This window comes from Epinephelus moara, chromosome 6, assembly GCF_006386435.1.
Source record: "Epinephelus moara isolate mb chromosome 6, YSFRI_EMoa_1.0, whole genome shotgun sequence".
NCBI classification, from domain to species: Eukaryota; Metazoa; Chordata; class Actinopteri; order Perciformes; family Serranidae; genus Epinephelus; species Epinephelus moara.
The window spans coordinates 21,427,635-21,441,315 of NC_065511.1; the positions used below are offsets into that span (position 1 = coordinate 21,427,635).

The 13,681-nt window shown below is 41.1% G+C and overlaps 1 protein-coding gene across 1 annotated transcript; it reads right to left on the bottom strand.

Moving 5' to 3' along the window:
* Window positions 1–3,160: 3,160 nt before the first annotated feature.
* spaca6 (sperm acrosome associated 6) lies at window positions 3,161–9,808 on the bottom strand. The gene is made up of 10 exons (XM_050047952.1): window positions 9,595–9,808; window positions 9,363–9,449; window positions 9,070–9,141; window positions 8,809–8,832; window positions 8,640–8,717; window positions 8,016–8,119; window positions 6,317–6,473; window positions 4,854–5,037; window positions 4,603–4,703; window positions 3,161–3,250 (listed from the first exon to the last, which is right to left on the bottom strand). The coding sequence occupies exons 1-9, from the start codon at window positions 9,806–9,808 to the stop codon at window positions 4,625–4,627; spliced, it is 999 nt and encodes a 332-aa protein (XP_049903909.1). The 3' UTR covers window positions 3,161–3,250; window positions 4,603–4,624.
* Window positions 9,809–13,681: the final 3,873 nt, after the last annotated feature.

Sequence of the window (13,681 nt, forward strand, 5' to 3'; positions counted from 1 at the left end):
GTTTGTTTCACTAAAAAAGATGTGTGTTCTATCGGTGATGCAATAAAATATTTGTTTCTTAACAGAATGTAAGGTTAAGTGATTCCAGTATGTTTCAGTTTTAAGCATATTCTGATCATTATCATGATATTATCATTTATTGTTATTATCTTGGCCAGGATAATCAGGGCATGATATTTTCACATTGTCCGCTGCCTGGTCTGGACCTGGACTCATGACTTCAGATACGGCCCTGGCTGGGATTGTTCATTATGTGAATTCTTCATTCCTGCAGTGGTAATCTTTGATGATGTGTGTTATCTCTCTAACAGCCATGAGCCCCTTTTGTACTCAGGATGGGTGCTGCTGTGCTGTCCAGCAGAAGGCAGTTACTGCACTGGTGTGGGGTGTTGCCCTCTTGAGCAGACTGTGCCTGAGTCATCTGACATCTCCGTCTTGTACCTGGAACCACCAACCGCAGTTACAGTCTGTTGCCTTGCAGTTAAAAGAATGAAACAGGAGGTTCTTAGCAACTATGTAATTATTAAGAAGGTGAAACACTCTGTAGCAGAGAGTCCTTCAGTAACATGACTGCGTGCTACAGTCTGTCTAATGTAGTGGGTGTTAGAGGGCACAAGCTTTAATATCATTCATGTGGTTTCACCCTAAGTGAAATTACTCTGCAGTTTAATGCGTACAATTAAACACTACCAACAGTGTGAGCAATGTGGGTCATCATCATGCTAATGCAGTCATCTGGAAAGTGAAATAGGATCTAATTTATATACTTTACTGCCCAAATCTCTACTGAATGATTTGATCATTTTGACCTGATAATAAGTGAGATTAGCACAGCTTGGTTTTATCAGTATGCATTTTCTCTGCATGTTATCTATGTGAGGCTGTAATTACAGGTGGGGAAGCTGCCAGGTGATGTTTCAGTGAAAAATTGTTTACTCAAAAACATAAAGCAGTGACCAAAATTCGGTGTACAATCAGCCAGGGCTTATTCACACTGAATCAGGAATACATTTCAGGCTGATAATCAAAACATAAACAAGTATGACATTGAGTTAATGAGTTACTCTGATGATCATTTTCAAAATGACTCGCAAGAAACAGATTTAAAAAGAAAGGTCACAAAAGAAAAAGCAGAGTTTCAGATATTCTCAAGCTTCAACACACTGTATACTGCGTGTCCTGTAATGCAACTATCTTGCATCCCTTCATTAGAGCTTTCTTGCCTGGTGCAAGTCCGCTTCTTTCAAGCTCCAAACTCAGATGATATCAACTGGGTTATTTTCTCAGACTGACAAAACTCTTCATGAGTCAAAAAAGACACTGACAACCAGCCCAGTCGCCAGAAGAAAATGATAGTATTGTACATTTCTGTGAACCATGACTATGTTTAATTTGCACATTGTATCACATCAACATTTCTAAAGTGATGCAGTGTTTGATCTGACTTTGTCACTGTGAGGTGGAGGGGCGGATGGATGACCTGGGTGAGATCTTGCCAAGCTGCAGACCAATGTTTGAGACCAAAATAAACAACCAAACTGGTTGTGATTTAGCGAGTCATTGCTGTGTTTCCAGCGGCTTTCTACGCACCAAACAGGATGTTTTGTAGCAACCTATTGCTGTGTTTCCAACAGGGAAACTACCACAAAACACAGTTGTTATTTTAGTGGAAAAACATTGCTTTTCCTGTTGAGATAGTGGCATGAAAAATGATTGTTTTTTACAGATTGCTGCCACTCCAGCAGGGATTTTGGCCCCAACACTGGGCATTTAAAGCCAGAGCATGATCTTTTTCTAACCATCGCCATGCTGGATTGCCCCTTTAATAAGTGATTATTAAATGTTAAAGGAATGTATACATGTGTATTTCCCCCTGTGCTTCAAATTCTTGTGTTAAAGTAATAAAACATATTTTGGTGTATCTACCTCTAATTGGCGTTTTGAATGTTTTCACTCCTTCAGACTTCATATTTTCTTCACTGGTGTAACTTAAGGACAGAGAGAGGAGCTACATACAGAACGTTCTACGCACGTACCTCCCCTCTCACTGCTGCCAGCATCCCCACAGTAATCACTTCAATTAAAACAAAAAACATCTGTTTGTATCACAAAATATTCACCATGTAACAACATTTCATCCTCCACAGACCGCCGACTGTCTGGTATGTCAGATTGTTGTTGATGGAGATGGGTTTTATTTTTTTAAGTTGTAAATTTTAGTGTATTTTCCTCCTGGTATCCACCTCTCTGCATTCATAGCAACCAGTTTGTTTTGACACCCAGTAGTGGCAAGGGGTGGATGTGTTGTGTAAAAAAAACTTATTTTTCCAATTGGTGGAAGAAAAAGGGGGGGAAATATATTTATTTATGTAATCAATAATTTAATTATGATTGATCCGATAACACTTCAGACTGTAGGTGTGGGTGACAGAGAGGGTTTCATATGCACCTGAACATGTGATCTTGTGAGTGCACTTGCACCCTTGTGCCTGTGCATTTTGTGTTTAGAGAGACTGGAGTGGAAGTCACATTGACCTGAAGCACCCAGGTGTAGCCTGCTGCTCCTTTTCTGAAGGAGAAACAAAGTATACAATCGTTAAAAGACGTAATTGTTGCTTTTTTGGGTCACTTCAGAAAAAAACAATCATCATCAAAGGTCCGGAGTGTGGAGGTGTTCTCGGGTCATGCTGCTCGGAGTACAAAAGAGTAAAGAGAATCTGTTGTGTAATGCTCAATGACTTTCAATCTGACTGACATTTACTGTTGACCAGTCCACAATGGCTGACTATGACATCAGAGGGTTTTGGGCGAGGCGTTCGGCTTTGAGGGCCCACTCTTAACAATCAATATGTTGGCAAATATACAGTATGACTGCAGTGTCACATTCTCTTTAAAAATAAACAAAAAACTGTTTTGCAATACAAGCACTTCCCCTTTGTCACGTATGATTCAGATTTGTTTGGGCAGATCTTGTCTTTAGTTTTGGTAACCAAATATACTCTGAGCCACGGTGCCAATGTGACTAAATGTAACAGCAAAGTTCAATGCAGATTCATGCTAAATATACTCACATAGGTAGATGTCCTCTTCCTCTAGTGTTGTCTGGCATGAGATTTAGTGCATGTTGCTGCCTCCCTGTGGTCAACTGAGGTCTTGACTGTGTTGGCCTGCTGTATCCTCTCACACAGGCCAGAGGAACAAAGGCTATATCAGTCCATCACCCAGCACTGTCCATCCAGGTGTCTCCTAGCTGTAATAAGGCCACATTTCTTATACAGGTCAGTGTTACCCCATCTTCCAATTTCAGTACAGCCCTGCTTCCTGTCCTGTTTGTTTCTACACACAAGAGACCAATGGAACCTAATCATCATCATCATCATCATCATCATCAATGTTATTGTCTCACCAGAACAGTTCACTTTAGGTATATAACTGCCACACCATCAGTGTTGGTAGTGGTGGATAAAAGTATGAACATGTCAACTTGTGTTATGTTGTTAAAACTAAAGCACATTTGCCTTGTGGGAAATTTATATTTGATGGCAACTGGACATTTTCCCATCTGTCATGACTAAACTAAAAACAGCATACCACCAAATCTTATTTCTTTAGCTTTTCTTTTGACACATCCGGTGGCAGGAGTATTTAGACCCTTTACTAAAAGGAGCACTGTAGTGACACCTGGTGGTGAGGACTGCAAACTACAACAAACTGAAACTCAAAAGCTGTCCGGCTCACTGAAGGGTGACTAGCCCAGAATCTGCTTATGTGTGCTCAGTTTTTTTTACTCTGACAAATTAAGATCCAGATGTTCGGTAGGTTGTACTGGGAGCCATATTATCTGCAGAGGTCTCCTCCTCTTCAAAACAAACAGACTTGGTGATTTAAACTGCTACAAACACTGAATGAAGCAGTTTTATGTTAAATATCTGTGTTTTCTGATGCTGCTCGTCATGGAAGGGCTGCTATCGACATGAAAATGCGAATGGCCCTATCTAGAGCCAGTGTTTGGGTTGACCATTCTTGGCCACTGTAATAACATGGCAGTGCATATAGCTGACTTTGTGGACAAGGACCTGCTCCCTATGTAGATATAAGCAGCCCATACTAAGGTAATTTTTATTGTCAGGTGATTATACACTAAATAAAACACTTATTACATACTACATACTTTAAAACATTTCATACATCAAATTCTACTGTAGCTGATTGATGTGGAGCTAATTTTAACTAATTATAACACACTGTTGGCAGTTTTATAACAAATATTTCAAAGGTTCTTCACGTTTTTTGTCAAATCTAAATAGTAAAAATAACTACAGCTGACAGATGAAAGTAGAGGAGAAAAAAAATACAATATTTCCGTTGCTCAGGTAACTTGAAACTGTCCTTACATTAAGCACAGTAAGTAAGTAAACCTAGTTAGTTACTCTCCATCACTACCAGACACAGATGAGAATACATGTGGTTGTTTCAGTCAGCAGTTCACCACTGATAGAGATGTGCATCCTGCCCTCTAGTGGCGGAAGAAGCCACACACACTTTGTATAAGCAATGACGTAACGCTCTTCAGAAGACCAGTGGACTGATGAAATTTATTACACTTTATGTATCTATCCAACTCTCAGGATACTGAATCTCCATCTCCATCTGCTTGTTCAGCATGGCATGTTTGCTCTGGGTTTGATGACCAGTACAGAGCCCTGCAACAGATACAGACACAGTGGGATATAAGATAAAAACCAATATATGCCTCAGCTAGGAGCATCTTGACTTCTCAGGAAAAAGTGTGACTTTTATAAGTTTCTTTGTTGCTTGTGTCTCACACGGTACAAATAATAGATCTGATTTACCCCAGGGAGAGGAACAGCAGCAGAAGCAAAGCAGTTAAACAGGCGGCGAGAAGCAGTGGCGAGGGGAGGAGGAGGAGGGAGTCGGGAGGACCACCAGGCGCAGGGAGTAACCGCTCTCCTGGGAGCAGAGACAGGTCGAATATCTCCTGCAGCTCTGTGTGGCCTGCCACAACCTGGGGGGTCACTGAGGGAGAGAGATGGCGAGGAAGAGTACAGGGGAGAATCTCAACTCACGTTAAGGACTAAAAGTAATAGATAGTGGTAGAGGAAGAGAGGGAGTGGCAAATATTAACTCTGTTTTTGGGGTTAAAAATATGACTTGTAATAGTGTCCCATGATATTTTAGCACTAATACATTTGAGATATCTTTTTTTTATACGTTGTTATTAATTTGAAACATTAATTAAGCCATTAGTGGGTTTATAACCCCCAGTTCAACAGCTGTAGGTGTAATAATGATAACTTTCACCATAAAGAGAAAATAGGAGATAAGAGCAAGCAAAGTAAAAGTGTGTCTTCATAAGAACAAGCCTAATAAGAATTTACATTAATAGTTAATCAGGGAGTGCAGGAAAGATACACATGTAGGCTACTTATATAGTACATAATACTTAGGCACACATGCTTAGCTGTATGAATATGCATATCCATATAAATACACATCCACTCATTTACATACATCTGCATAGATCCATGTCATTGATGGCCTCTATGATTTCAGTTAGCACAGACATTTTGCCCATTTTATTGCATTAACTGTCAATATTTCCTCTTATTTGAAGAGGGATTTTTATTTTCTGCTTTTAATATGCTCTTTCCTTGTGAATTTACTTGGGCTTCCTCTTTCCCAAAAAAAAGTTATTCACAATATTTAGTAAATATTTGTCAACTGTTGAATTTACCTCATGAGGCACAGCATTATTTAAGGTAAACTAAACATTTTATTTCAGCAACCCAATATGATTTTAGCATTATATATAAAACATATGTATGAAAATTGACGTGGTTAGCGTCGTCGCCTCACAGCAAGAGGGTTTCTGGTTCAAACCCAGGGTGGGGGGTTTGAAACCTGGGGTGGATGCATGCTCTCCCTGTTTTTCTCCTCCCACAGTCCAAAGACATGCAGGTTAACTGGTGACTCTAAATTGACCGTAGGTGTGAATGTGAGTGTGAATGGTTGTCTGTCTCTATGTGTCAGCCCTGTGATAGTCTGGCGACCTGTCCCTCCATACCAGGATGAGCAGTTATGGGAAATGAATGAATCAATGTATGAAACTTGCATATATGAAGGCAAACCCTGCCTGGTACATTCATCTCAGTTACTAAAATACTGCATGTGTATCTTCTAAGTGTTTTATTTACTCAAGTGTGAAAGAGTTGTTTTGCTCTGTTTCAAGTGACCTCCCATTGATCGGTGTCAATCACACACAATTCTTCCTCCCAAAAGAGGCCTGTCTTGTTACCTGTGAGATAGTAGTATAGCCTGACAATGGAGCGTTGGCCTGAGTAGATCTCACACTGGTATGTGCCCTGATGCAGCGAGCTGGTTGAAGGGATGGAATAGAGCCTGTCCACCCCTGCAGTCACTTCTTTAAACTGATCCACCTGCTGAGTTTTCACCTGTACAGGAGAAAATCCTTACAAATGCTGTTGGCAGGACTCATTCATGTTTATCTGCACATACACAGGGAACAGTTCAACATTTTCAGAAATAGGCTTAATCACTTTCTTGCTTAAAGTTAGATGAGAAGATAGAAACCACTTTAATATCTGTGTGTTAAATATGAAGCTACAGCCAGCAGCCAGTTATCTTAGCTTAGCATAAAGACTGAAAATGGAGGGAAACAGGTAGCATGACTTTGACCAAAGGTAACGAAATTCCCTACCGGCACTTCTAAAGCTCACTAATTACCATGCTTTGTTTTTACCCCAAACAAAAACCTATGAGTAATTTATGATTTTATGGGCAGTTCCTGTAATATGTCTTGGTGCAGTGACCAGTATTAGCAGTCTTAGCAACCCTAACAGTGACAGCAAGATTGCAGGAAATCACTGCACTCAGCCAAGAAATAGTCCCTCACTATTCCTCACATAAAACCCAATATTTTATTTTCAATTCGTACAAACTTTTGTACAAATTAAACAAATGAGATATAATGTGTTAATTACTGAGTTTTAAAGGTGATGAAGTAACTTGCTCCCTAAGCGACCTCTCGACTCGCCTGCCCTGGGTGTATTTCTCTGCAGCCCATTCTCATTCGCAGTGCGTCAAATGCCGCTGCTTTGTGCCACCCCTAAGTATGTAATATCGACAATGAAGGGAGCCTTTAGCGTCTTTAAGAGACCCACTGGGATTTCAAGTTACTCCAGTGTAAACCCATCCGCAGCAATACTTGATGCTGAGAGCAACTAACAGAATAAAGAGCGAGAAAGTCTGCATAGGGCATGTGGGAGATGAGGTCAGACTTTCAGCCAGGAGACCACAGGTCTTGTCCAGTGTGACACCAAAAGCCAATGTCGTTTTAAAGTAACACTGGACAATTTATCTTTTGTTGCCTAAACCTAACCACGACCGTTCCACAACATTAACCATGTTACAATGTGTTTCAGCTGTGTGGTCTGCACGTAGCTATGAGACGCAGAGGGGCGTGGCAATTTGTTAGTAACTGACGACTTGGGATGATGGTGTGTTGTTCTCTGCTACCACTTATCGAGTAGGTTTGGACAGAATTTATATACTGCTCGGTCACACAGTTGGCTCGCTACGACAGCTCACATAAAAAAGTAGCAAGTTATTTTAGCACAGTGGCTAGCTAGCCTGTTTACCGGTGCACTATTTTATGATACATGACTAATTAAGCACTGTACAATGATTTGCATCCAACGCTTTGCACTGAAAGAAGGTGTCAGGGAGCCATGAATAAACCTACACTATATTTGGCAGGTGGAACGGCATAAAAACTCTCTTACATTATGCTCAGCTAACTGTGTCCTGGCTCCAGCTTCATATTTAACAGAAAACCATGAGAAGGGCATAAATATTCTCATCTAACTCTTGGGAAGACAGCCAATATGCCTATATACATATCTCCCAAGATGTTGAACTATTCCTTAAAAGGTAACTGCAGTGACCCTGAATAGTTCACCATATGCGAAGCGTACCTCTTCTGCAAACCTCCAGATCACCTCAATATCCTCTGGTAAGTCAAACGGCACTCGGCACCACATTCGGCTCCTGCTGTTCTCCATTGCTTTAATTTCTTTAACTGACACAAACATATAGCCACCCACACGCACACAGGGAGACACACATGCACACGCACACACAGATAACATTCACAGGGGGGCAGCTCTTGCAGTCTGAGCCCTCCTTAATGATAATACTTAAGCCTGGTCTCTGAGGAGTGGAGTAAAAGTGATGATATGCTAAACAGTGGCTGTGCTGTACAGGGTTGATACGAATACCATCGTGTGTGGGAGTCAACTGTCACCTTGCATAAAGAAGCCAAGGACTTAAAGAGTACCTTGGGGGCTCTGTGCAAAAGATATAATGTGTGGAAATAAAACCTCGCCTCGGTCTCTTTCTCAAATCTCGACTTTCTGCTAAGAGCATTTCAAGGATCAAAAACGGAGCATTTCAAGGATCAAGAGTGGATGCTTATGAGGGTGAGAATATAGTTATGTAAGGATGTGTCAAGTCTGGATTAGTACATCTCTTTTTCCCCTATTTGAAAATTGTGATGTAACAGTACCAGTAATCCAATATGTTGGATTATTAATACTCACCTGGACAGTCGAGAGGGAATTCGCAGGAGTCATACTGGCAGGTAATACAGTTGAATGCTTCACCTGCACTCTGAAAACCTGATGGGTGCATGAGACAAGTACTGATGCAAGGTATTCTATCTCTAATGACAGAGATAATGATACTGAAGAGAAGAAAACGAAAACTAACCACATGGACCGAAGCATCCAGACACTGAAACCAAAGATAGATAAATTTAATTTTGATCAGATGAGTTGATTCACCGGTGAAATCCAGACGTCTATCCAACCTGACAGCCTCCCTTATTCTCCACAGTATTTGAAAGGCTGTAATAACCTAACTAGCTTATTACAGCGGGAGTGCAGAGATCAGAGGGAGCTGTAATGACCTAATATGGGCCTTACCACAGATGAAAAGATGAAGGAAAAGGGGGAAGAGACTATGTCTCACCTCTAGGCAGTTTGGAGGCAGCTGCGATGAAATTGTCTGCTGCTGTCTGCAACCTTTCCTCATACACTGTGTCTGACGGACGGAGAGGAGGAGGAGGAGGAGGAGGAGGAGGAGGAAGAGGGAGACAGAGATATTTTGGCTCAATGCATCCTGGTGAATTGTGTGCTTTAGGGCATCATTTTGAAATCTCTCATTTCTAACTCTCTCTGTCTCTGACCTCACTTAAGAATTCTGATGCACTAAAGACTCCTTCACTTGTGCAGTTGTGTGTCTGTCTGAGCAGGTGTTCGTACCGTTATTCAGCTTTTCGTCGAACTCCTGCACCATGGGCTGGATCTCTGCATCCAGAAGTTCTTTCAGTTGTTTGTCGTAGCCTTTACCTGCAAGAGGGACACATTTCATACAATTATAAACCAACTTTCTCTCTGCATATGCTGTCACTTACTGTTACTTGTTACTATTGTTTGCCTCGAAGACAAATGATAAAACATTACAAAATAATATCAGCAAGATCATTTTACACACCCACTCTGCCAGCCTCAATTACTCTCGCATGGTTGTTGAATATGCGGTCCAGCATTCTGAAGCAGGCGTCAACATTTCTAACATTGTGCTCCTTCAAAACGTGACCCCAACACAGGCGAAGACTGTCTTGCACATCAACGAAGCACTGATAGCAGCTTAGAGAGGTCCCGAACAGCAAGCTAACACACACGAGACACAAAGCAGATGTGCACATTTTGCAGCCTGCGCATCAAACTCAAACAAAGGTTTCTGTGTGAACTGTTTTTGTTCGAATCTCTGAGCTCCTAGTGACCACACTGTGGGAATTCCAAGGTTTTATATATTCCAGGGGTAGCTTGAAAATCAAACACTTGAGTATGAATTTTATGTGCATATCCTGCATTAAATTGAAAGTAGGGTTTTAAAAGTACGACCTAGTAGTACCTACACGTTTCCTCAACATGCTTGGGTTTGAGAGGAGAGCGTCACAGACTCCCCTCTATACTTCCCTCCATTCTATTGTCTCTAGTCCCCATTTCCTGCTGCCTCAATGCACCAGTTTTACTGCAGAGCACAGAGATGGAGCGAGCCAAGGAGGGAGGCGGCGGCGGGGGGGAGAGGGGCAGATGAAGAGGGAGTTAAATGCTTATGTACGTAGAGGGATAAAGTGGAAAGCACGTTGGCAAGAAAACCCAAGACAAATATACTAAAAGTAAAAGTCTAACTGGTGGTGTGGGGACGGCGAGACAGAGAGTGAGAGCCAAATAGAAAAAAGAAGGGACAAAAGGGACAACAAAAATAATAGAATACTGAGCGTCGAGAAGGAGAAACGGTGTATTTCTGCTGGTGGAGTTTGGAAAATTTAAAAAGTAGTGGTGAAAGAATGTTGGAGAAAAAAGAAAAGGAGGTGAGGAGGAACAAAGAGAAGAGGAATGCTCGAGTGCGAGAGGTAAGAGAGGACACATAAGTGACAGACAGAGGCAGAGGAGGAGGAGGAAGAGGGAACGGGACTACAAATCAAGTCGACTGCCTCATCACATCCTGTATCCCCCACTCGTCTCCCATCCTCCTCATCCCACCACCCCCCAACCCCACCCCCCCACCCCCCCTCCTCCCTGGTCCCTCACTCCCGGTGCATCTCCATGGCAACCAGACAGGGTGCCTAATACATGAACTTAATATATTTCCAGTGGCAGGGTGAGCTGGGTACTAATGCATTCATCTGTCTCCACACAGACAAGCCAATCAATATTAGGCAAGAGTCTGCTCCAGGACTGCCAAAGTCAGATAGCTAGTCAGACGGTCAGACGTGGAAAATCCCAAATAGGTGTGTGCGTGCGTATCTGAGTGCGTTTAATTGTGTCTGTTTGTACAGAGCATGTTACGACAAGGCACTTTTATAAAATCTTCTCATGAGCATCAGTAAAAGCATAAAATCTGCTCATTCACATCTGTACAATTTCTGGTTGAAAAAAAGAGACTTTTTATTTATGTGGAAGATGATACACTCGTTTTCACTCAGAAAATGAAAAAGGAATAATCTAAAAGATATTTTCAATAACACTTTACTTATTTTAACAGCCTAAGCTCTTTGGCTCTGTCTAGTAAAGATATTGTGCATAAGTGGATAAAAATCAAAGGAAAACTTTACAGATTTAACACCTGTGGATTTTTTTTGAGGGGGTGTCAGACAGATTTTTATTTAATTTTTTTTAAAATAAATTCAGACGTTAGAACCTTTTTTTTTTAGGCAAATTTTATTGACATAACAGAGGTGAAACAGTTCCAGTACAAAGCCCAAAGAACAAAACATCCACATGCTGCACCAATAACTCCACTGATTTTTGAAGGTGACAGAAATGACGGGGTCACAACCCTCGGCTGTCTTCCTATTGACCCCCATAGAGGGCTATTACACAAAGCCAGCCAGTAGGGTTGGCCCCCTGAGAGTGCCTTTGCTGCAGGAGGAGGGTCCTCTTCTTGATCATGACATGACAGGTAAACCTATACTGACACATACTGAAGAAACACACAGCTGGATCATGATACATTAGAGTCAGAGGAAAACCTGACACAGTTTCATCTGAGACTTTTCTTGTGTGGTTTCAGAGAGCGGTGCCAAAGGAAACATTAAAACAGACGACTTTCTGGGGAGAAAAATGTTCATCATGTAATCATGTTTTACAAGACGCTCCTTTTCTTGTAGGACGTTGAAACTGAATGCAGCCCTGTTCCCGAGGACCTCACCTGTGACCTGCTTTGACCTCACAGGTTAAGGGTCTCAGGGACAGAGGGGCATACTGAGAAATTAAAATACACAGGGAGGGTTTAAATGTGGAGCGATTTAAAGTACAAAAACAAGCAACGCGGTGAAGAAACGTATGTAATGAAAGACCCGCAGAGTCGCTGCACCGAGACAAAGACATGACTTCATCTGACATTTGGATTCTGCGACACCGGCCGGTCTCCTGGCTCGCTGCAGATCACAGGCAAAACTGATCAGATCAATTAAAACGTAATCATGACATATTTGTCCTCATTTCATCCACACTAATCTTTTGCCCTGCAGTGCAGCAACAAGAAAGTGACATTTTTCACAGCGAGGCTCCGATAATCTCAGCAATGCAGCAGTTGTGGAGGAGACACAATTAATTTAGGAGAAACAATTTTAAACTGTTGTTAAATATCACAGGCGTCTTGAACATGATTTATTGAGCTAACACTGAGAAATTACAGCGTCTAATAGCTAATAGTGTTCAGTGAGATGAGAGGGCTTTAAAAATCAACTTAATACATACGTACAAAACACAAGTAGCAGAATTATAGTCTAGAACATAACTTGCGTATCAAAGAAAGGGACATTTATGTTAAGTTTTTAATAAACCTTGTCCTCAATGTATAACACATGAAGAGAGGAATATTTGCCTAAAATACGTCATCATAAAAAGGAATATAATCTTAGATTCTTGTTAACTGCTGATGTGTAATCCCCCACAACTCCCTGCAAAGAAAATTTACATGAAGTTACAGTCTAGATGAATTTACAGAGATATACCGCCCACATTTCATTATCATTAATACGTCATACTATATTTTATCGGTCCATTGTTCATAGCAAAACAGGTTTTGCATTCGGACTTACCAGCTAAGATGAAACTAGTTGTCTGTGACTATGAAGAGAGGGGAAGAAGAGCAGTGCGAGGAGGGTATATATGACAGAAATCCACCTGTAGACGAAGTAAAATAATCAAAATTTAGACGACAATATCAAACTGTAGTTCTTATTAAATAACCCCGAACATGAATGAATGAATGAATGTAAAACTTTCTGTATATTTTGGAGATTAAAGAAAGAAAAAGCATTGCGTAGAAACATTAGAAGCCAATGCCACCCACTGGCAGACAGACATAATGACACATGCTGAATAGGGATGACTGAATATGTTGATATGCTGTGGAAAAGGGAAATTTGCATTATGACTCACAAAATGTCACGTTTTCATCATGTAAAAAACCCTTTACCATGAATGTGGCTAAAGGTGCAAGGTGCCTGCGTCATGCCCTGACATGTCCATGAAGCTAAACTGCATTAATGCACATTACGTATAGCACAGGTTGACTATATGAGCTACAGGCCTCAGAGATTTTGGAATACAAAGGTGTGATTTTCACATCGTCTAGGTTAATGTTGCGTGAGACAGACATGGCAGCCGCATCAGACCAGAGGGAATAGCACACATTTGTCATAACTTCACCTAGAAATGAATTATGGATTTGTCTGCGGTAGAGGTTGCTTTTTAGGTTTGTTTGAAATATTGTAATTCATGTCGGTTTCAATGAAACAAAACTGTGAATTAATCATGCCAAATCACACAGCACAACACAGATGGAAATTTCTGTGCTGAACACATTCATTGTAATTGCAGCAGGTGTAAATGCATGTTGTACAACACTGCCAGTCATCACATTTAAATTCCTTGACAGCTGCTAATTTTACTAATTTACCTGCCTGATGTGAGACAGAAAAGGTGATTATAAGAAGAGGAAATTTCAGATGTGTTTTTTTTTCATCTGAGACTTACAAATAAGGTGTTAAACACAAGTGAGG